Below are 22,809 nucleotides of genomic sequence, written 5' to 3' on the forward strand. Positions count from 1 at the left end.
AAATTGTTATGATTTTTAAACCAAAATTTGATTCAAAATTCTAAATATATCCATATCCTAAAATATTTAATGTCATTCTTGAATAATAATCTAAAATTAATAAAATTTCTAAGTTTTTCAAAATCATAAATAAATACAAATCCTAAATATTTTTATTTCCTACTTAAATAAAAATATAAAAGAAATAAAATTTCTAAAATTTTCAAAATCTAAATTATTTAATTTTATACTTAAATAAAAATCCAAAACAAATTATATTCCAAATTTATTCAAAATCGTAAATAAATACATACCTAAAGAAGAAAATTGACCAAAGCTTCACCAATTACCACATGACACCTTGACCTACCAGAGCTTGCCACGTACCAATTCTTAAAACTCACTTTTTTTCTCTCTCTCTTTCATCCGGATATTAGGGTCTTTGCCTATTTTATAATGCAGGATTGTATAAAGTTCATAAAGCTATTGCAACACTTCAAGATCTATGTGCAGGTTTCCTTTTGTATATAACACAACTGTGAAGTTCTGTGAGCTATAGAAAAAGTTGTGCATTGGCAAGTCCCTTTTGTATGGCACAGGTGTATGACACAACTTTATTCTAATGTGTTGCATAAAGTCAACCAAGTGCCCGAATGGTGTTTAAATTGGGCTGTCAAATCAAAAGTGGGTTGTATTGAAGACAGAAGATAGATATGGTTTAATATGACTTAGACTTGAGGTGAACAGTGCACATTGAACAATGTTTGCTGCAATAGTGTCTAAAGTTGAAGAACCTATCCCAGAAGTCTAACAACTATTTCCAGATTTCCTTTTGTATATAGTTTAGCTTTTGTAGGCAACATGATGTATTTCTGAATTGAAGCAATTGCCAAATCTACAATACAATATAGTTCTGTGGACTATAAGAGCAGCTATTCAATGGCCTTCCCCCAACAGTGTTAAAATTGGGCTGACACATGCAAAGTCCAATCCTAAAAGGCATCATAAGAAGTGCATTCTGAACCTGCATTCTAAACCTCTACTGTACAGCTACGAGGTAAATTAATAAATTAATAAATATAAAAAAAATAAATCAATTAATGAAAATGGTGCATCATTTTTTTGGAATGTCACTATTTAAATGAACTTTTGTCATTGTGTTGTGTCACTGAAACTGTTTGGTCCATTTGCTGGAATACACAAAAATTGTTTGGTCCATTTGTTGGAATACACTAATGACGTTAACTCATTTCTTAAATGACGTTAATTCAACAAAGGAGACATGGAATGTGGTTGTCAGAGTGTTACGACTATGGTGTGTGCAAGATTTCACCAAACAGAAAATTCCATTTTCACTAGAGATGGTTCTACAGGATGAAGAAATAAGTTTTTCAAAAAAACTCTCGGTTCTAACAAACATATATTTTTCATTTGTTGTGTTTAAAGATTGTTTTGTTTTTGAACTTTGTAGGGAGTCCGTATACATGCATCTGTGAGGAGGACTCTTATATACAAATTTCAGAATCAAATATGTGAAGATCGTGTATATTCCATACAATCTTTTACTGTTGCCTCCAACTCAGGGTCTTACAGAACAACAAAACATGAGTATAAGATCAACTTTCAGTATGGGACGAAGGTATCTTTAATGGCTAATGAAGTGGTACCACAAAGTACACCACAATACACACCTCTCTCTCTGATTTTTGCTCCTGGCTTTGACACAGACTATTTAGGGGGTTAGTGAAATTATATGTTGTTTTTAGGGTTTAATGTTTTAATACAACATTACTGTTTTTAACTTCAGTAATCTTTTTATGTAGATATAATTGGAGTTCTGACTGGAGTGGGAACAGAACGCGAATTGCGAAAGGAAGGAAGAACTAGCAAACTGAATGTCATCTCCATAGATTGTGATGGGTATGTTGTAACTTCAGTCCACCATTGTTTCCTTTTTTTAAACTAACGTTTTAACAAAGATGTTTTTTGAGAGTAGTTTTCGGATTCAATGCACGCTCTTCGGCAATTATGTAGATCAGTTAAATGCCTTCCTCGCTGCTGGGGAAGTAGAGAATGTAGTTATAGCTATCCAATTTGCCAAAGTAAAGTTGTTCAGAGGTATCATTTTGGATCAATCAAAGTATCTTATTTCTATTTTCAATAATTAGGTTCCAAGTATATTTTTCTTACATGTTAATTTATAGTATTATATAGACAATATCTATATTCAGAACTGCATTGATTGCACAAAAGTGGAATATAATGTACTGACTGAAGAAGCCTTACCGTTGAAAAAGAGGTACTTTACAAATATCATTATTTGTTGTGTTCAAAAGATGGTTTGCGTGTATTCTAATGTAGTTTTAATGTAAAGGATGTTAGAAAGTATGGATTCTCCATCCCAGGGGCTAAGCCAACTATGTGAATCTTCAAAGCAAACTCCTGAAGATGAATTCCTTCAAACCTCCACCAGGACCACCATAGCAGGGCTGAAGGATTGTAGAGAAGTAAATGTCATTACATATTTTGTAATTCGTGATTTGTCTTTGGTTTTCACTTATTTAGACATGATATTTACAATTTATATTTACACAGGTGAACACCTTCATAGTTCTTTGCACTATAAAACATGTTGTGGACAATGATGATTGGTGGTACACTGCCTGCATCTGTAATAAGGCAATTTATCCTGACTCCAAAATGTTTTTTTGTGAGAAATGTAACAAGCACATTATGAAAGTCACGTTTAGGTACACATTTTGCAATGTTTCTTATTTATTTATTACTCAATATTGACTGCAGTTCAATACTGATATTGTTTTTTATGGCAGATATAAAGTGCAACTACGTGTCATTGATGAGACTGATTCTACCACTTTCATTCTCTTTGACAGAGAAGCAAACTCACTGCTGAACAAATCATGTGCTGAAATTTTGGAAACTCATGATAAGGTTATCGTTGCACACCTTTAGATGTGAATTATATTATATTATATATATATATATATATATATATATATATATATATATAAAGATCTTGGTTAATTTGAATTTCATTTTGATTTTAGAATGGAAATCTTCCAAAAGAATTTGCAGACATACTGGAGAAAAAGGTTTTATTCAAGGTTGATTTAAAAACTGATACAGGTTTCAGGTTTGAGCAAACCTTTAGAGTTAAAAAAATTTGTATGGATGAAGACATCATAGAACGTTTCATTCGTGGCAATAATAGTTCATTGGTAAGTTATGCTTTCCAGTACCATGTGTGTAATATAAAATATTTCTTCAATACTGATTTCTTTAAATGCAGTTTTTTGAGAAGGAATTGTATGATCAAGATGGCAAAAAGGGCAAAGGCAAACTAGCTTTGACTGATGCTTCCTGTGAGAACATCACAGAGGTATTGTTTAATTCTGATAGAGAGTAACATTAGTTGAAAACATTTATTCTTAATGTGTGTGTATTGAAACAGGATTTGTTGAACAAGTTTGGCAGTGAATGCAACGAGTGTCAATCCCAAACTGTGGATTTGAGCAATGACAATGCTACAGTGACTCCACTTAAGAGACAATCTCCAACATTGATTGAAGTTGCAGAGGAAAATCTTCCGCTTAAAACATTTAAAAGAAATATTAAAATTGAAAAGTGAAATGTAGTTTAAGGATTATGCTCAAATTTGATGTTTGGAGGATATTATGGAACATTCCTAAATCAACAAACATTCTTCAATTATGTAATATTGCTATACATTTGAAATATTTTGCAGAATTATGTTTTTCATTTAATATTATTGGACTTATTTATTGGTGTTATTTATGGATAAATACTATTATATATGACATGTTATGTCTTGCATTGTATAGTTGTGTATTGCTATTGTTATTTTGTACATTTGAATATTTTGATATTCAATGGCTGAAGATTGTGAGAGGATGCAGAAACTTCTGTCACAGGAAAGTTGTAGATTGTGAGAAATGAAGCAAGCACATTTGAAGCAAGCACATATCTCTTCATCTTTTTTGCATTTCCTTTGCTCCACTGGTATTAATATTGTTACTTTTCTGTTTGTTTCGTTTTCCAGTATTCTATATCATTTTTGCAGAAGATTTTGCATCAGAATCACAAAGCACCTATAGAAGGCGACTATGTACCTTAAACGGCGACTATTTTAAGGTGATAGATGTTCTTCATCATGGAATATTGTTCTCTCTTCTTGGACTACTCTTTCTCTTCATCTACTTTCTGAAGTATAAAGTATAATAACTGAAAACTTATTTTTATTTGTCCTAACTTATTTTTATTTATCCTGTGCAGGCACCATTTGATGTATTGTATCATCTGAATTTGTAGCATGGATTGTAATTTGTGTTGATAATAATATCATAATTGTTGTGAGTGCATAAAAGTTGTTGTATTAGTATCATGAAGAGTTGTAGGCAATTATTAGCAAATATTGTAATTTTAATTTCACCTCTTCTATATTGATGTTATGAAAATCTATAAAAATTGAAAGATTTATCATAGATCTTTCTTAATGCAATTGTTTTTTATTCTCATTAAAATAGACTAATATAAAATTGAGAACTAATATACGGATAAATACAAAATATTAAATTATTTTATTTCCTACTTAAATAAAAATTTAAAATAAATAAAAGTTATGAGTATTTAAAATCCTAAATAAATATATGTCCCAAAAAATTTAATGTCATTCTTAAATAAGAATCCAAATTAACTAAATTTATATGTTTTTCAAAATTTATAAATAAATTATTTATTTTTCAAATAAATTATTTATTTTTCAAATAAATTATTTATTTTTCAAATAAATTATTTATTTTTCAAATAAATTATTTATTTTTCCGGCGATGTGCTTCTTGCGGCGATGCCAGACCACCTGATCTTCCGTTATCTAACACGACGATGACACCAACCTGACGTCAACCGATTATGTACACTGCAGAACGCCACTTTTACAAATGACGACTATGTACACTGAAGAACACCACTTCCACAAACGGCGACTATGTACACTGCAGAACGCCACTTTCACAAACGGCGACTATGTACACTGCAGAACGCCACTTTTACAAATGGCGACTATGTACACTGCAGAACGTCACTTCCACAAACGGCGACTATGTCCATTCACCTTTATACAGTATCTAAATAAAATAAACCAAATATAACACTTCTCTTCAAATGATTTTACTAGTTATAAATTGTAATTGAAAGAATTAAAAATTGTAATTGTAAGAATTATTAATAGGTTATAAAATAAAATTTCAAGCAGAATATTGGTTTATATATAGATATTGGACGTTTCATGACAGTATCATAAATACACTGTTGAAGTATCAAAAAATTTTATGGATCTTCAATATGTAGCTTGAGTAGTTACCAATGTCCATATCCAGAAGATTCATTCTGCTCAATCTTCCATTAATTATGAAAAAAAGATTATCTCAAATCTGAATAATTTTGAATGGAGCATCCTGCACAAAAGCAGTAGTTTAGTTGTGCTTATATCAGAACATATAAAATTTAATTGTCCATAAAATAATTGTTCAAGCACAGTATTCAATCTGAGACATATTATGGGATGCTCAATATGTACCTTGGGAACCTACCAATGTCAATAAGTTTTCATAAAATGTGCTTTCTGAATCTTTGTCAGTAATATTTGTAAGTATAACATCCAATTTTAGAATGTGTAGTAACCTTTATTAATCCAATTTTGGAATGTGCAGGCACCTTTATTAATAGAACTTGGTTCTATTGTGTGAAAGTTTGTCGTCTAGCCTAATTTGCTTTTACTTTAGCAGAATAAGCATATTATGTACAAATACCTTAACCCAAACTGCAGAATGTCAAAGTGCAACCCAAAATGAAAAATTTGGATATTCCCGCTCTAAACTTTCCATGGTGAGTAAGTATTTAACCAATTGTTTTGTGACTTTAATTGAGGAATTAATTGAACTTCACTAATAACTCTATATTCATATGGATCCATATGAGTCCAAGTATGCAAGAAATCGAAGGAAAATCATCCTTCAAAACAAGTTCAACAGAAAAACTAGCAAAGTCATAGGTAGAAACTCATGTGTTTTTATTTTTTTGTAATATTGAATTTAAGTTTATCATTGATAACTATATTTCTTCAGGCACTTCAAATAAAAATTGCAGTGAACAAAGTTCTCAGACAAGCACAATTTCATTTGGAGAAGCAGATTCTGTTTTAAGAACAGGTATATGAGTTTATGATTGTTGTTTATTATTTACTACTAATGCATTACAATGAAAATGCACTACAGATGTCCATGACAAATCATACCACAATCCAACAAAGAAAATGAAGTTGGTTTTTAAGGAAGAAACCATAAGCCAAAGGAATAAGGTAACAACTACTGCATATGGATTAAACTACACACAAAATGCATTTTTTGGCAGAGACAATACAGAAGATTTTTGTCTGTCAAGTAATGCTAAGTCTGCAAGAAACTTATATTCGGGTTAGACCTTATATGCAAGTAATTATTTAGAGTTTAGAATGTAAGTTTTCTGAAGCAACTGCTAATGCATTCAATATCAAAATTTAATGCAGATGTACTTTACAGTTCATCCGAAAATGCAACAAAGGAACATTCCATGGTTGTTACCCCACAATGTACAACCAAAAACAAAATCTTAAGGGGTACAAAGCCTATGTTGTCACAGAATGCAAGATCAGACTTAGAGAATAGACAACCCTCATGTCCTTTAAGTATAGGTAAGTCTTTAAGCCTTAGTTATAAAGTAATATTGTATATCATTAACTAAATTAATGATTGTTTATACTATTCTTTATTTGCAGTTAGTCGTTCTGGAATTCAAAACACACTGCACTCAATTGCACAAAGGAAACCATTATCGGAATTGAACTATAGTAAGTGGACGTCTTAAACCATGAAATTCATTAAGTTATTCAATTAATACTGGATTTGTGAGATGTCATATCTTATTTTAAACTTTGATGACAGATACTCCAGTGTCGGCTCAAATATCTTCTTTATGTTCTGAACTCCAAAAGTCATCTGACCATGTGCAAAATAAGAAATTATATCAGTTACCTTTGAATATTAAGTACTCATTATGGAACACATCAAAAAATTGATGAAGAACAAATAGGTTGCAATTGTAATTTATTAATTACTGTTTATATGTATCCATTTTTGATATCAATAATTTGTCTATACAGGAGAAATTGAATTTATTCATTGTTCTGGAGGTGGACACCATTCTTACTCTGTCTCTCAAAAGAAAGCTATTAGATATCCTTTGAACATAATGAATTCATTTAGCAAAACTTTGCATTATCCTGAATCTTCTCCAAGTTATGAAAATAATGGTAAATTATCTTTAAGGTGCTTCCTCATATTGTGTATAGAACTATTCCCATATCTAACTATGATTATTTTATTTATCTCAGATGATGTATACAACAATTTTAGAAGTGAACTATATTCAAAATCTTAATTACAAGGTTAGCACATTATGTAATTGTTGATATTGTATAACTTCTGTGAGCATAATAGCAATTATGTGAGAAAGTAAAGCATTTCTAATACATTATTAATTTATTCATAATACATCATATTAGAACTCATGATTCCTGTATAGAAACCAAAATTATATGAGTTCTTTTTAATTTTCAGATGTTCTTCATGTTGGTCAACCTTTGATTGAATGTGTTCACTGTGGAGCTATTTTGTGGTATGAGGAACGAGCTGATAAATCAAAACGTCCACAAGAAGTTCAATTTTCTATATGTTGCCAAAATGGAAAAGTACAACTACCTTTCCTACAAAGACCCCCAAAAGTGCTACACAAATTATTAAATGGTGAAGATCCTAAAAGCAAGCATTTCTTAGATAACATTAGAACTTACAACAGTATGTTCTCCTTTACTTCAATTGGTGGAAAGATTGATTCTTCTATGAATAATGGTAGTGCACCTCCTCAGTTCATACTTAGTGGCCAAAATTATCACTGTATTGGAAGTTTGTTACCAGAGGCAGGTTCAAATCCCAAGTTTGCACAATTGTATATATATGATACAGAGAATGAATTAATTAATAGAATGAGCCATTTTGAGTAAGTATTTCTGTATTTACTCATACTTAAACATTCTATTTGTCGCATTGTTTATGGTTAATTCTGTTGGATATGGTTTCAGGTCAAATAATGATAAATCCATACTTGATAAATCACTGGTTGGTGATTTCATAAAGATGATTGATGAGTAGAATGTTCTTGCTAAATCCTTTCGAAGAGTAAGGGATGTCTCTGTTCAGGATAGACCATCAGATTTTACACTTCGATTATTTAGAAATAGATTCAAAGATCCAAGAGTGTACAACACGCCGTCATCAGATGAAATAGCTGCTCTAATTGTGGGAGATTTTGCTAACATGGACGTAGGCAGAGATATAATTGTTAAGAAGAATTGTGGTAATTTAACAAGGCTTCATGAAACACATACCGCTTTCATTCCACTACAATATCCTTTGATGTTCCCCTATGGAGAAGATGGTTATCAAGAAAATATTCCAATAAGGGACCGACACCGTGGCAGTGAAACTAGAAAAAGAATCCGTGTTTTCTTAAGGGAATTTATTGCATTCAGAATTCAAGAAAGAAATTGTGAGTTTGGTAACATAGTACATGCACGTAGGTTGTTTCAACAATTTTTGGTGGATTGTTATACCATGATTGAAGCACAACGTTTGTCTCTGATTAGGGCAAATCAAAAATTAATTCGGTCTGAAATTTTGAATGGCTTACAAGAAGCAATTAACAGAGGAGAGACTGATTCTTCCTGCGTTGGTAGACGTGTGGTTTTGCCTTCATCTTTTACGGGTGGTATGCGTTACATGTTCAATAATTGCCAAGATGTTATGGCCATCTGTAAAAGATTTAGTTATCCTGATTTGTTCATAACAATAACATGCAATGTCAATTGGCCAGAAATTCGTGATGCTCTTGAGCCAAAAGGATTAAGTCCATCAGATAGACCTGATATTGTTTGTAGAGTCTTCAAAATCAAACTTGATCAAATGATGACCGATTTCAAGAAGAATAACTTTTTTGGTCAAACAAGTGCAGGTTATTATTTACAGTAGTATGTTTTCTGCATATACTTTTCTGCATATTCCCATAATTAATTCTGCATATATTTTTCTTTTGTTTCAGGAATGTACACCATTGAATTTCAAAAAAGAGGTTTACCACATGCTCATATACTATTATGGTTGGATGGATCAAACAAGCTGCAAAATTCAACAGATATTGATAAAGTCATATCTGCTGAATTACCTCACCCAAATTTGTATCCGAAATTGTTCAAAGTTGTCAAAAGCTACATGATACATGGACCATGTGGAGTGGCTAAATTAAATTCACCTTGCATGAAACAAGGTAAATGTTCAAAATTCTTTCCCAAAAAGTTTACATGTGTAACTACTATTGATGAAGATGGATATCCAATCTATAAACGTCGGAATAATGGAATTTTTGTGGAAAAAAATGGTATCCAAATGGATAATAGCAATGTTGTTCCATATAGTCCCCATCTTCTTATGAGGTATCAAGCACATGTGAATACAGAATATTGCAACAAGTCAAATTCTATCAAATATCTTTTCAAATATGTCAACAAAGGGCCTGACATGGCTACAATGAAAATTATCAATGGTAGTACACAAGATGTTGATGAAATCAAGAATTATTATGATTGTAGATATTTATCTCTGTGTGAAGCTGTTTGGAGAACTTTTGGCTTTGACATACATCATAGATGGCCACCTGTACAAAAGTTATCATATCATTTACAGAATCAACAATCCATTCTGTTTAAAGATGATGATAATCTTGATCAGGTATTTCAAAATAATGAATCTATGAAGACAATGTTTCTCGGTTGGTTTGATGCCAACAAAAAATATGCTGATGGAAGGAATTTGACATATGCTGAATTTCCAACCAAGTTTGTCTGGATTGCTACACAAAGACAATGGAAACCAAGGAAGCAAGGTCAGAATATTGGTAGACTCACCTATGTACCACCTGGATCTGGAGAATTTTATTACATGAGGATATTGTTAACTATTCAAAAAGGTTGTTTGACTATGCTAGCATCAGGACAGTAAATGGGCAAATAAATACATATGAAGAAGCTTGCTATGCACTAGGGCTATTGAAAGATGACAAAGAATTCATTGATGCAATAAAAGAAGCAAGTGAATTAGCTTCTGGTCATGAACTCAGGCATCTATTTGTTTCATTATTGTTCATGAATACAATGTCCAAACCGGATGTGGTTTGGAATGCTTCTTGGAAATTACTGTCAGACGGAATTTTATACCACAAAAGAAAGGAGTTACGGTTGCCAGGTACTGATTCTTTAAAATGAAAATTTTAATTACATAGTTTCAACTATAAATTATGAATGTGTTTTGTATATTTGAAAAATGTTAGGTCTTCGGATTGAGGATAAAGAACTACATGATCTTTGCTTATTAGAAATACAAGAGTTATTGATGGCAAATGGCAGGCCATTACAAGAGTTTGTTTGTTTGCCACAACTTGATCCTTCTCATTCATCTTTCTTTCAAAATAGCTTTATTATGGATGAACTTAACTACAACAAAGATGAAATGGTAAAAGAGCATACATCATTGTTGAAATGTCTCACTGCTGAGCAACTAAATGTTTATGAAAACATCATTTCATCAGTTGTCTCTGAAAAGGGTGGTTTTTTCTTTCTATATGGTTATGGTGGAACAGGAAAAACTTTCATTTGGAGAACATTATCTGCTGCAATTAGATCTACAGGAAAGATTGTGTTGAATGTAGCATCGAGCGGAATTGCTTTTTTATTGCTTCCTGGAGGGAAGACAACACATTCTAGATTTTGTATTCCTATTTTAATAAATGAAGACTCAACTTGCAACATAGCTCAAGGAAGTCATAGGGCCAGGCTTTTAATTGAAACAAAATTGATTATATGGGATGAAGCACCAATGATGAATCGAATGTGCTTTGAAGCCTTTGACAGAACTTTGAGAGATCTTATGAGAACGGTGCATGAAGAAAATAGTAAGAAACCATTTGGTGGGAAGGTTGTGGTCTTAGGAGGTGATTTCAGGCAAATATTGCCAGTTGTAAAAAAAGCATCAAGATATGATGTTGTGAAGTCAACAATCAACTCTTCTCATCTTTGGCTAAGTTGTCAAGTCTTAAAACTTTCTCAGAACATGAGACTAAACCATGCAAAATCTAATTAAAGTGCAGAGAATATCAAAGAATTTGCTGATTGGATCCTGAAAATTGGAGATGGTAAAATTGGTTTTAATGAGAATGGTGAGTGTTCAGTGGAAATCCCACATGATCTATTGATTGAGGCCACTGAAACCCCTTTGTTGTCATTGGTTAATTTTGTTTATCCTAATTTTTTGACTAACATGGTGTCTCCTGGGTACTTTGAGGATGGAGCAATACTTTGTCCCACAACTGAATCAGTAGAGCAAGTGAATGATTTTATTTTATCTCTATTAAGTGCTCAAGAAATAACTTATCTTAGCTCGGATACACCTTGCCAATCAGATGAAGACCAGGAGATTCAAGGGGAATGGTTCACGTCTGAATTCTTAAATGAGATAAAATGTCCAGGGATACCAAATCATCGACTTAAGTTGAAAATTGGCGTGCCTATTATGCTTTTGAGAAATATTGATCAAGCCAATGGTCTTTGTAATGGAACAAGGTTGCAAGTTATTGCTTTGAGTAAAAATGTAATTCGTGCAACAGTTCTAACAGGAACAAACATTGGTGAGAAAATATTGATTTCAAGAATGAATTTGATCCCTTCAGATGCAGGTATGCCCTTTAAATTCCAAAGAAGACAATTTCCAGTAGCTTTATGTTTTGCAATGACAATTAATAAGAGCCAAGGTCAATCATTGGCAAAAGTTGGTATATATCTTCCACGTCCAGTTTTCACACATGGACAGTTGTATGTAGCTGTCTCTAGAGTCAGAACGAAGAAAGGATTGAGAATTCTTATTCTTGATGAAGATGGGAATGTAACAAACAAGACAAAAAATGTTCTTTATACTGAAGTTGTTATATGTTACACCTTGAATTGTAATTTGAAGTTAAATCATATTGTCACATTCAATTTACACTGCAGAACGCCACTTCCACAAATGGCGACCATGTACGCTGCAGAACGCCACTCTTACAAACGGCGACCATGTACAGTGCAGAATGTCACTTCCACAAACGGCGACTATGTACACTGCAGAACGCCACTTTTACAATGTTTACCTTCTTTATTTTCTTCGTAAAAATTTTTGGTAACTAATTCATAGTATTTTTTTTAAACCATAAATTAAATAACAAAAAAAAAATAATGACAAATTTATAGGCTTTGATTTTCATTTCACATGATTTTATGAACAAAATATAAATTATAATATTGAAAAATTAATGAATAAAATATTATAATATTGATAATTAAATGGAAACTTAACATGAGCTATACAATAAATTACTAATTTAAAAAAAGTATTTATATATTTTTATTAATGGCAATTGAATTTTTAAAAACTTTGTCTTTCTTTCTAAGATTTTCAAAATCCTAAATAAATAAAAATTCTTATGATTTTTAAACCAAAATTTGATTCAAAATTCTAAATATATCCATATCCTAAAATATTTAATGTCATTCTTGAATAAAAATCTAAAACTAATAAAATTTCTAAGTTTTTCAAAATCATAAATAAATACAAATCCTAAATATTTTTATTTCCTACTTAAATAAAAATCTAAAAGAAATATATCCATTTTTACTTCCACAAACGGCGACTATGTACACGGCAGAACGCCGCTTCCACAAACGACGACCATGTACACTGCAGAACGCCACTTCCACAAACGGCGACCATGTACACTGCAGAACGCCACTCTTACAAACGGCGACCATGTACATTGCAGAACGCCACTTCCACAAACGGCGACTATGTACACTGCAGAACGCCACTTTTACAATGTTTACCTTCTTTATTTTCTTCGTAAAAAATTTTGGTAACTAATTCATAGTATTTTTTTTAAACCATAAATTAAATAACAAAACAAAATAATGACAAATTTATTGGCTTTGATTTTCATTTCACATGATTTAATGAACAAAATATAAATTATAATATTGAAAAATTCATGAATAAAATGATATAATATTGATAATTAAATGGAAACTTAACATGAGCTATACAATAAATTACTAATTTAAAAAAGGTATTTATATATTTTTATTAATGACAATTGAATTCTTAAAAACTGTCTTTCTTTCTAAGATTTTCAAAATCCTAAATAAATAAAAATTGTTATGATTTTTAAACCAAAATTTGATTCAGAATTCTAAATATATCCATATCCTAAAATATTTAATGTCATTCTTGAATAAAAATCTAAAATTAATAAAATTTCTAAGTTTTTCAAAATCATAAATAAATACATATCCTAAATATTTTTATTTCCTACTTAAATAAAAATCTAAAATAAATATATCCATTTTTACTTCCACAAACGGCGACTATGTACACTGCAGAACGCCGCTTCCACAAACGGCGACTATGTACACTGCAGAACGCCGCTTCCACAAACGGCGACCATGTACACTGCAGAACGCCACTTTTACAATGTTTACCTTCTTTATTTTCTTCGTAAAAATTTTTGGTAACTAATTCATAGTATATTTTTTAAACCATAAATTAAATAACAAAAAAAATAATGACAAATTTATTGGCTTTGATTTTCATTTCACATGATTTTATGAACAAAATATAAATTATAATATTGAAAAATTAATGAATAAAATGATATAATATTAATAATTAAATGGAAACTTAACATGAGCTATACAATAAATTACTAATTTAAAAAAGGTATTTATATATTGTTATTAATGGCAATTGAATTCTTAAAAACTTTGTCTTTCTTTCTAAGATTTTTAAAATCCTAAATAAATAAAAATTCTTATGATTTTTCAACCAAAATTTGATTCAAAATTCTAAATATATCCATATCCTAAAATATTTAATGTCATTCTTGAATAAAAATCTAAAATTAATAAAATTTCTAAGTTTTTCAAAATCATAAATAAATACATATCCTAAATATTTTTATTTCCTACTTAAATAAAAATCTAAAAAAAATATATCCATTTTTACTTCCAGAAACGGCGACTATGTACACTGCAGAACGCCGCTTCCACAAACGGCGACCATGTAAAATGCAGAACGCCACTTCCACAAACGGCGACCATGTAACTGCAGAACGCCACTTTTACAATGTTTACCTTCTTTATTTTCTTTGTAAAAATTTTTGGTAACTAATTCATAGTATTTTTTTTAAACCATAAATTAAATAACAAAAAAAAATAATGACAAATTTATTGGCTTTGATTTTCATTTCACATGATTTTATGAACAAAATATAAATTATAATATTGAAAAATTAATGAATAAAATGATATAATATTAATAATTAAATGGAAACTTAACGTGAGCTATACAATAAATTACTAATTTAAAAAAGGTATTTATATATTGTTATTAATGGCAATTGAATTCTTAAAAACTTTGTCTTTCTTTCTAAGATTTTCAAAATCCTAAATAAATAAAAATTCTTATGATTTTTCAACCAAAATTTGATTCAAAATTCTAAATATATCCATATCCTAAAATATTTAATGTCATTCTTGAATAAAAATCTAAAATTAATAAAATTTCTAAGTTTTTCAAAATCATAAATAAATACATATCCTAAATATTTTTATTTCCTACTTAAATAAAAATCTAAAAAAAATATATCCATTTTTACTTCCACAAACGGCGACCATGTACATTGCAGAACGCCACTTCCACAAACGGCGACCATGTACACTGCAGAACGCCACTTTTACAATGTTTACCTTCTTTATATTCTTCGTAAAAAAATTTTGTAACTAATTCATAGTATTTTTTTTAAACCATAAATTAAATAACAAAAAATAATAATGACAAATTTATTGGCTTTGATTTTCATTTCACATGATTTTATGAACAAAATATAAATTATAATATTAAAAAATTAATGAATAAAATGATATAATATTGATAATTAAATGGAAACTTAACATGAGCTATACAATAAATTACTAATTTAAAAAAGGTATTTATATATTTTTATTAATGACAATTGAATTCTTAAAAACTTTGTCTTTCTTTCTAAGATTTTCAAAATCCTAAATAAATAAAAATTCTTATGATTTTTAAACCAAAATTTGATTCAGAATTCTAAATATATCCATATCCTAAAATATTTAATGTCATTCTTGAATAAAAATCTAAAATTAATAAAATTTCTAAGTTTTTAAAATCATAAATAAATACAAATGCTAAATATTTTTATTTCCTACTTAAATAAAAATCTAAAAAAAAATATATCCATTTTTACTTCCACAAACGGCGACCATGTACACTGCAGAATGCCACTTTTACAATGTTTACCTTCTTTCTTTTTTTTACAAAAAAAAATAATGACAAATTTATTTGATTTTCATTTCACATGATTTTATGAACAAAATATAAATTATAATATTGAAAAATTAATGAATAAAATGATATAATATTGATAATTAAATGGAAACTTAACATGAGCTATACAATAAATTACTAATTTAAAAAAGGTATTTATATATTTTTATTAATATATGAAAAACAATAGAAAAAACAAACCGATAAAGAGATGAAAAGAATCGACATAAATGATAAAAGTAAGAAACTTTAATAAAAAAAACTTCAAAAAATATCATAAAAAAAGTCAAAAATATAATATAAAATATTATTAATATAATAATAATAATACTTCATCAATCATTGTACCTAATAATTATATCTGTATTTCTTTCCCGTGCGATGCACGAGTACTAGTATTTAAGACAAATTTTACTATTATTATATATTGAAAAATAATTTAATAAGTTATATATATATATATATATATATATAATCTAAATAACTTATAATTACTCAAACATCTCAAACTAATTACATTATAATACATTTATTTAGATCTGGAATTAAAATAACCACTAGCTTGATTGTTTGCTTTTAGTTACCAAACTCTTATGTTGTATTTTGGATTTGACCGTCTCCTATTTATATCGAAAGTAGGATGTAATTTGTGATTTTTGGATTCGTGGTTGTGTAGGCAAGTGTGAGGACAGAATATGGAGGAAGACAAGTTTTCGGTTCCTCTCTTATGAACATTGAAAGGAGAGCAAAGTCATATAAACCGTGTAAGTTTTACTCAAATTACCCTTCGTTACATTGAGTGTTTTAGTTAAAAATTGATTTCCAAGTATTACATAGTTCATAATCGATTGTGCATTTTATTTAAGTTCAAAATTGATTTCCATACATTACATATTGAGTTGAAAATCAACTATTGTTGGAGATCCCACATCGACTAGAGATAAGGACATTTCATTGTATTTAAGTGGGTGCAAACCTCAACTTTATGAGCCGGTTTTATGGGGTTGAGTTAGGCTTAAAGTCCACTCTATAATATAGTATCAGAGTCATTTTCGAGCCTTTCCTAGTGAGTATTTGTGTTGGGCCTATTGTGTCACCCGCTATCGGACCAAAATTCATTATTTATTTTTTTAATTATAAGGATAAAATTGTAAACTTACATTTTACACCTTTAAAAAAATTATAAATCTCCTACCAACCATCACATCTCTCGCAAACTCCAATAAATTTTTCTCATACATCATACATTCACCCTAGCATACCCTAATCAAAACATACTCAATTTTTTTCATATTTTTCTCTTAAATCTTCACACATTTACTCTCTCAAATTCTCACAAATCATCTCCACAATCTAAACACACCCTTAGTCTTAATATATATGATTATCTTATAGTACATGTGATCTATTATTGAGTGTTAGTTGAATATGTTATAACTAACTTGCAAATTATTTGGTGTTGTAATTTCATAATGGTTTCAAAAATGTTCTAAACTTTAGGATAGTTAGAGTCCTATAAATTGGACACATATTTTATACTTTTAGATATTACTCTACTTTTCCTTTCAACATACAACTTCATATATATTGAGAGTAATGGTTTGAAAATGAGAAATGAGCAAAAGAAGTGACAATGGTGGAGGATTAGTTCTTTTGCTTTCATACTTAGATAATCTAAATGTATTTTCATATAATTGTTTGACAAGTTTGAATTATTAGAATTTGCTTATATAACTTGTTATTAAAGTCACTTAATCGTTTTTTTTATAACTCTATTTAAAATGGAAGAGAAAGATTTTTTTTTAAGATTTATGTAATTGAAATGGTATTTTTCAATATTTAATGTCGTAAAATTTTGTTGAGAACACAAACAAAGTGATTTCCTAATACGTGAAAGAAAACGAACATTGTTCTTGAAGACTTATCTGCAATATATTATGCAATTCAAGACATGATAAGAACTTTTCTAGTAGAATATGCTAAGGATTATATAAGTAGAAAATACAAAAAAAGTGTAGAATCCAAGATAGAGAATATAAGAGAATGAATAAATGTATGATTTTAGAGAAAAATAAAAACATCTATTTATGAGAGAACGATGAACGTTGCAACGTGTAAGGCAAGGGTCTCCAACATCCACATAACCAAATATAGGATAAGGATTTATATTAAAAAAAATGAAATGATAAAACCAAAAATAGGATAAGAAAATTTATTAACAAAAGATAATAAAAAAATTCAAATGGTAAAAATGACCTATACAAGAAGAAGCAGATAAACTAAAATGTGAAGAAAAAAAATTGAAATGAAGTTGGCAATTTGATGCACTAAAGGGCAACAACTCATGTTACTATTTTATAAGGTATATTGGAAGTCTTAATATACAAATTGTTTGAAAGCGATAAAGTAGATAGTATGAGACTTGATGCCTTTCACATTACTCAAAATACATTTAGGCCCTGTTTGGTTTTGGGGGTGGTACTGTTGTCGACGATGGAAGTCTCAGTACCACCCCGTTTGCTTCCAACGTTCAATGCGGGTGAGGGAGGAAGTGCGGAGAAAGTGGAGTGGGTTTAGGCTCTTCTCCAAGATGAAGAGAAAGTAGGGATCATCAGAGCGAGTGCCACATCACAGCTAGGAAGTTACCCTTGTGCCCTTGTTTTTCTCCTCTCCCTTTCAGGACAAACCACTGCCCCCTGTATGCATGCCACATCAAAGCGTGAAATTCTTGACTTGGCTCAAGAATCGTTTGACCATTGAAGGCTGTGAAGGTTGTGAATGCAGTGGGTGAGGAGTAGGTGTGCATTAAGTTGGTTGTTCAGTATATAAAACCATGCATGGCTGTTTCACTGATCAAAGAAACCGAAGCTTGTCCTCATATGTATTGAGTTCTACTGGGGTTGGAGAGATTAGTAAGGCATCAGAGTGTGTGGTAGGGGTTCACTAACATTGTGCTTGGTTCATCCCAGATGCTTGGTTGATCTCAGGTGAGCATATGACTTTGCTTCAATGGTGCTTAATCGATTATGGCTGAAAAAGCACTAGCCAGATAATCGATTATGGAGTTGATAATCGATTATGCAAAGCCAGTAATCGATTATGTGTTAAAAATTCAAGACATAATCGATTATCTTAAGCGTTCATAGATGGTGATAATCGATTATGGCTTTTGATAATCGATTAAGCTTGTTTTTTGCCTTGTTCAATAATCGATTATTCTTGATTTTTTTGGATAATCGATTATCCTTTGTTTGTAACTGATGGGATAATCGATTATGTTCTAATTTTTTGTGAGCTTTGTGAAATTCTCTGGGTTGCTTAAGTTGCTTAATTTTCAGGCACTCTCCTGGTGTGTTCTTCATCCCTATTGTGTTGTTCTTCAGGTTTATTAATTTTTTTATGTTAACTTTTTGTTTTTAATTTTTGTTTTATATTTATGTTTGGATGATTATTCTTTTGTAATATAATTTGTTTAGGGTTTAGTTTAGTTAATTATGTTAATGAGTTAGTAAATTAATGTTGTTTCTAATTCCTTTATTTGATTTATTTTTTTAATTTTTGTAGATAGTTATTATTTTTTTAACATTTAAGAAAAATATTTATTTGTATAAAATTAATGATTTACAAAATGGAAATAGAAATTTGTAAAGTTTAGGTTTTTTTTATATTTAACATAAATTATTAATGTTATAATTAAAACAATTAAAAAAATATTGTAGTAATTAAAGAAAACTGAAAAAGTTTAAATAAATATTTTTTATATTTTTAATAATAAATGTACATAGTTTTTTTTTAACATTTAATTGTTTATAAGAGAATAGATTTATTTATTTAAAATGAATATTTGTATTCTGTAGGTTATTTTTTATTTTACATAAATTATTGATGTTAGAATTAAATGTTATAAAAAATGTTATAGTAATTTAAAAAGGCAGAAAAAGTTTAGAGAAAAAATTTGAATTTGTAATAATAAATGTAGATAGTTATTAGTTTTTAAAAATTAAATTGTTTATAAGAAATAGTTTTTTATTTGTAAATAATATTTTTACAGAATAGAAATAAAATTTGATAATGGTTAGTTAATATTTTTTTTATATTTGACATAAATTATTAATGTTATCATTAAAAACATTAAAAAAAAAGAATGTTTTAGTAATTTTTGTTATAAGATTTAATTGTTTATAAGAAAAAAAATTATTTATTTAAAATGAATATTTTTACAAGTGGAAATAGAAGTTGTAGTTGTAGTTCCTGAAGTTCCAAAACAATCGCCTTTCATTTGTAGTTCCAGAAGTTGTAAACGGATTAAAGTGACTTTCTCTTAATATTTATAATAAAGTCTTTAATGAAAACACAAATTCATAAAAAAAAACTGAATAATACAATTTCATAAATAAAGTTTAAAAGCAAATATTGTATATATAGATTAAAAAAATAAGACTCTGTAAAGCTGCCAGACAAATTCTCAAATTTTCTATGACCAACTTAAAACGGATCGTTTGCATTTCCAATCTCGTCTGTTTGGACCAGTTTCAGAACATATATTTTAAGGGTGTTTCTTTCTTCACCTCTATATTTTTCTTTCTGCACCTCTACATCATTTACAAAATTAACTTGGAAGGTTTTAAAAATTCCAAAGTCAGCACATACCATCCTCCTTCTTTCTTCTCTTCATTTTCATAGATACTCTTGAGAGCAACAGTAGTATCAATGAGATTTCTTTCCTTTATTTATGATTTTTGGTGCGTTTTTAATGGACTTGTGTGGTTTCCATTGACAATTTGATGATAACTGAATGTTTTTGAAAGCGTGGTTCATAAAAAAAAGGTGAGTTTCATTTATTTTTATAATTTTGAAATTGGTAATCCATAATATTTATGGAAATGACAAATTCAGAATGAAATGAAAGAATCTATAGATAATACAAATGGAGAAAACTCTCAGGGTAAGTTTAAACACGTGTCTTCTCCATAAAATTTTGAAGAAAAAAACCAAAAAATTTAATACTAAAAGTAGTAAAACTTCAACCAATCAACACAACACACCTGGGCAAACCAAAACGTGACACGTGCCACGTTTTAAAACTCACTTTCCCGTTTGGTTTTCTCATTCTTCCTCATTTCGCTTTCTTTTTGTTCTCTTTCTTTAACACTCTTTTTCTCTTTCATCCTATTTTTCTCTGAAACCCTAAACTCCTCTTCATCTTTTGCCCCCTTCTCTCCTTTTTTTCCTTTACTCTTTTCACCATTTCGACAACTGTAGAGCTGCTCTATTGGAAAGTAGTTTTGCCTAAAAATATCATTACCCATCTTTAGAAATGACGCCTTCTTTTGAAATTTGAAATGGTAATGGTGATTTTCTTTCACTATATATTGTGTTGTATCCAACGCCTTTTCATTTCTGTTTCATTTTCTTCTCTTCATTCTCCATGGACCAGGTAATGCTTTATATATTTTTGTTCGTCTCATTATCACGTCTATGTTCTATTTTTAGGGTTTTGTGATTAAAAAATATTTCCTTTTTACGGTTAATTTTTATTTTGTTGCAAATCCACCGTATATTCATTCATCGATTGAAGATTTTTTTCCTTTTTTGCATTCTAGGGTTTTCAATCGTTTAATCGTTAATGGTGTTGTTTTTTCAGTATATGGTTTTATGGTTGAAAACCTCAAGATTAACAAAGCATGTAAAATGTAATGTTTTTTACCTCCTCTTTTGGTTATTTTTGATAATTTTTTGTTGTGTCATCTTCTGATTCCATGGTTCATCAAAGGATATCTCTTTTTTACGGTTATATTCAGTCACCGATTGAAGATTTTTGTCCTTTTTTCGATTCTAGGGTTTTCAAGGGTTTAGTGTAAAAGGTACTGAGTTTTTACCTTCTCGTTGGATGCATTTGATAATTTTTTGTTGCGTCCTCTCCTGATTCCATGGTTCATTAAAAGATATCTCCTTTTTACGGTTACATTCAGTCACCGATTGAAGATATTTGTTCTTTTTTGCATTCTAGGGTTTTCGAGGGTTTAATCTTAAAAGGTACTGAGTTTTTACCTCCTTTCGATGCTATTTTCATTTTGATTTTGTCCTCTTTCATATTGATGTTCATAAACATTTTTTGGTAAACTCTAATATTTATGCCAAGGCATTTTTTGTTTATTTGTTTCTAGGCTTCTCGGTTCAAAATTTCTAGGTTTGTTTCCTGCTATTCTAATTGCATTGTTAATTTAATTCATATTGATGTTCATTCTGATTTTGTTCTCTTTCATATTGATGTTGATATTGATTATGGTAAGAATGTTATATGCTTATGGGATGTGAATTTCTTTTTGCTTTCTTGATGCATTTAACTACTTCCACAGTCTTTGTTATCTGTTTCTTATTATTTTTTGAGTTTTGTTGATATGAAGGTTTCTTAGATAGGAGTTTTTCTTAGACATTTACAACTTCTGCAGTTCTTCTTCTGTTTCACATTTCTCAGATATACATTGCCTTCAACATATTAAATTTAAATTTTTTATATATTATTTTATACTGACACCGTTTTGTATTCTTTATTCTTTGTCAAGTAATCATTATCATATAGTATTATTATTATTAATTATATTCTGGATGCTTCTCTTCTCTTTATACACTGCCTTCAGCATATTAAAGTATTGGGATTATGAGTAATTTTTAATATATATTGTGCCCGTTTTGGTTTTCCCATATATTGTGACAGTATTGTGCTTTATACACTACTTTCAAGATCATAATATCTTCTTTCCAGATTTACTACAGCAAGTAATCATTATATTATATTATATTATATATTGTAGCCTTTTTCTATTCTTTAAACCCTGATTTAAATCCATTCATTTATTATTCAGAGTCCTACTTTCTTTCCCACTTCCTTACTTCTGTTGTTCTATTATTCACTGCCATTGCGCCCACTGCTAAAGAAATTGTTAAACTTGACACACAAGGTCTGTTTTGTTCAATGAACATCCGCGGTGAAGTATGTATTTTTTATGGGTATTTTCTTAACTTTTTACTTTTATACATTTTCTACAGTTGCTTAATTTTTTTTTCTTTTTTTCAAAATTTCTAGCTTAGGTATATTGATCGTGCATTTGCTATTGAGTTTGAAAAAGAACTTGGTGAAGAGTGGACCCTTGCAGATAGCGCAGGGAATGTACATATAGTAGAATATAACTAAGATTTGTTGTCGCCAGAA

The 22,809-nt window shown here is 29.5% G+C and overlaps 1 protein-coding gene and 1 pseudogene across 1 annotated transcript; both read left to right on the forward strand.

Moving 5' to 3' along the window:
* Positions 1 to 1,214: 1,214 nt before the first annotated feature.
* On the forward strand, positions 1,215 to 3,628 carry LOC137838588 (replication protein A 70 kDa DNA-binding subunit B-like). The gene is made up of 11 exons (XM_068647831.1): positions 1,215 to 1,343; positions 1,451 to 1,718; positions 1,803 to 1,899; positions 1,976 to 2,097; positions 2,194 to 2,278; positions 2,354 to 2,486; positions 2,575 to 2,729; positions 2,811 to 2,931; positions 3,048 to 3,218; positions 3,290 to 3,379; positions 3,452 to 3,628. Exons 1-11 carry the CDS (start codon positions 1,215 to 1,217, stop codon positions 3,626 to 3,628), a joined length of 1,548 nt encoding a protein of 515 aa, XP_068503932.1.
* Positions 3,629 to 5,982: 2,354 nt separating this feature from the next.
* On the forward strand, positions 5,983 to 22,791 carry LOC137838589 (uncharacterized; annotated as a pseudogene).
* The last annotated feature ends 18 nt before the right edge of the window (positions 22,792 to 22,809 follow it).

Source organism: Phaseolus vulgaris, chromosome 4 (assembly GCF_000499845.2).
Source record: "Phaseolus vulgaris cultivar G19833 chromosome 4, P. vulgaris v2.0, whole genome shotgun sequence".
Taxonomy (NCBI): domain Eukaryota; kingdom Viridiplantae; phylum Streptophyta; class Magnoliopsida; order Fabales; family Fabaceae; genus Phaseolus; species Phaseolus vulgaris.

Excerpts from the sequence above, each read along its gene's own strand:
- LOC137838588 (XM_068647831.1), top strand. The coding sequence starts at position 1,215 with ATGACGTTAACTCATTTCTTAAATGACGTTAATTCAACAAAGGAGACA. Across the intron at positions 1,719-1,802 it reads TGACACAGACTATTTAGGGG|ATATAATTGGAGTTCTGACT; the intron begins GTTAGTGAAATT and ends CTTTTTATGTAG. Across the intron at positions 2,279-2,353 it reads GCCTTACCGTTGAAAAAGAG|GATGTTAGAAAGTATGGATT; the intron begins GTACTTTACAAA and ends TTTAATGTAAAG.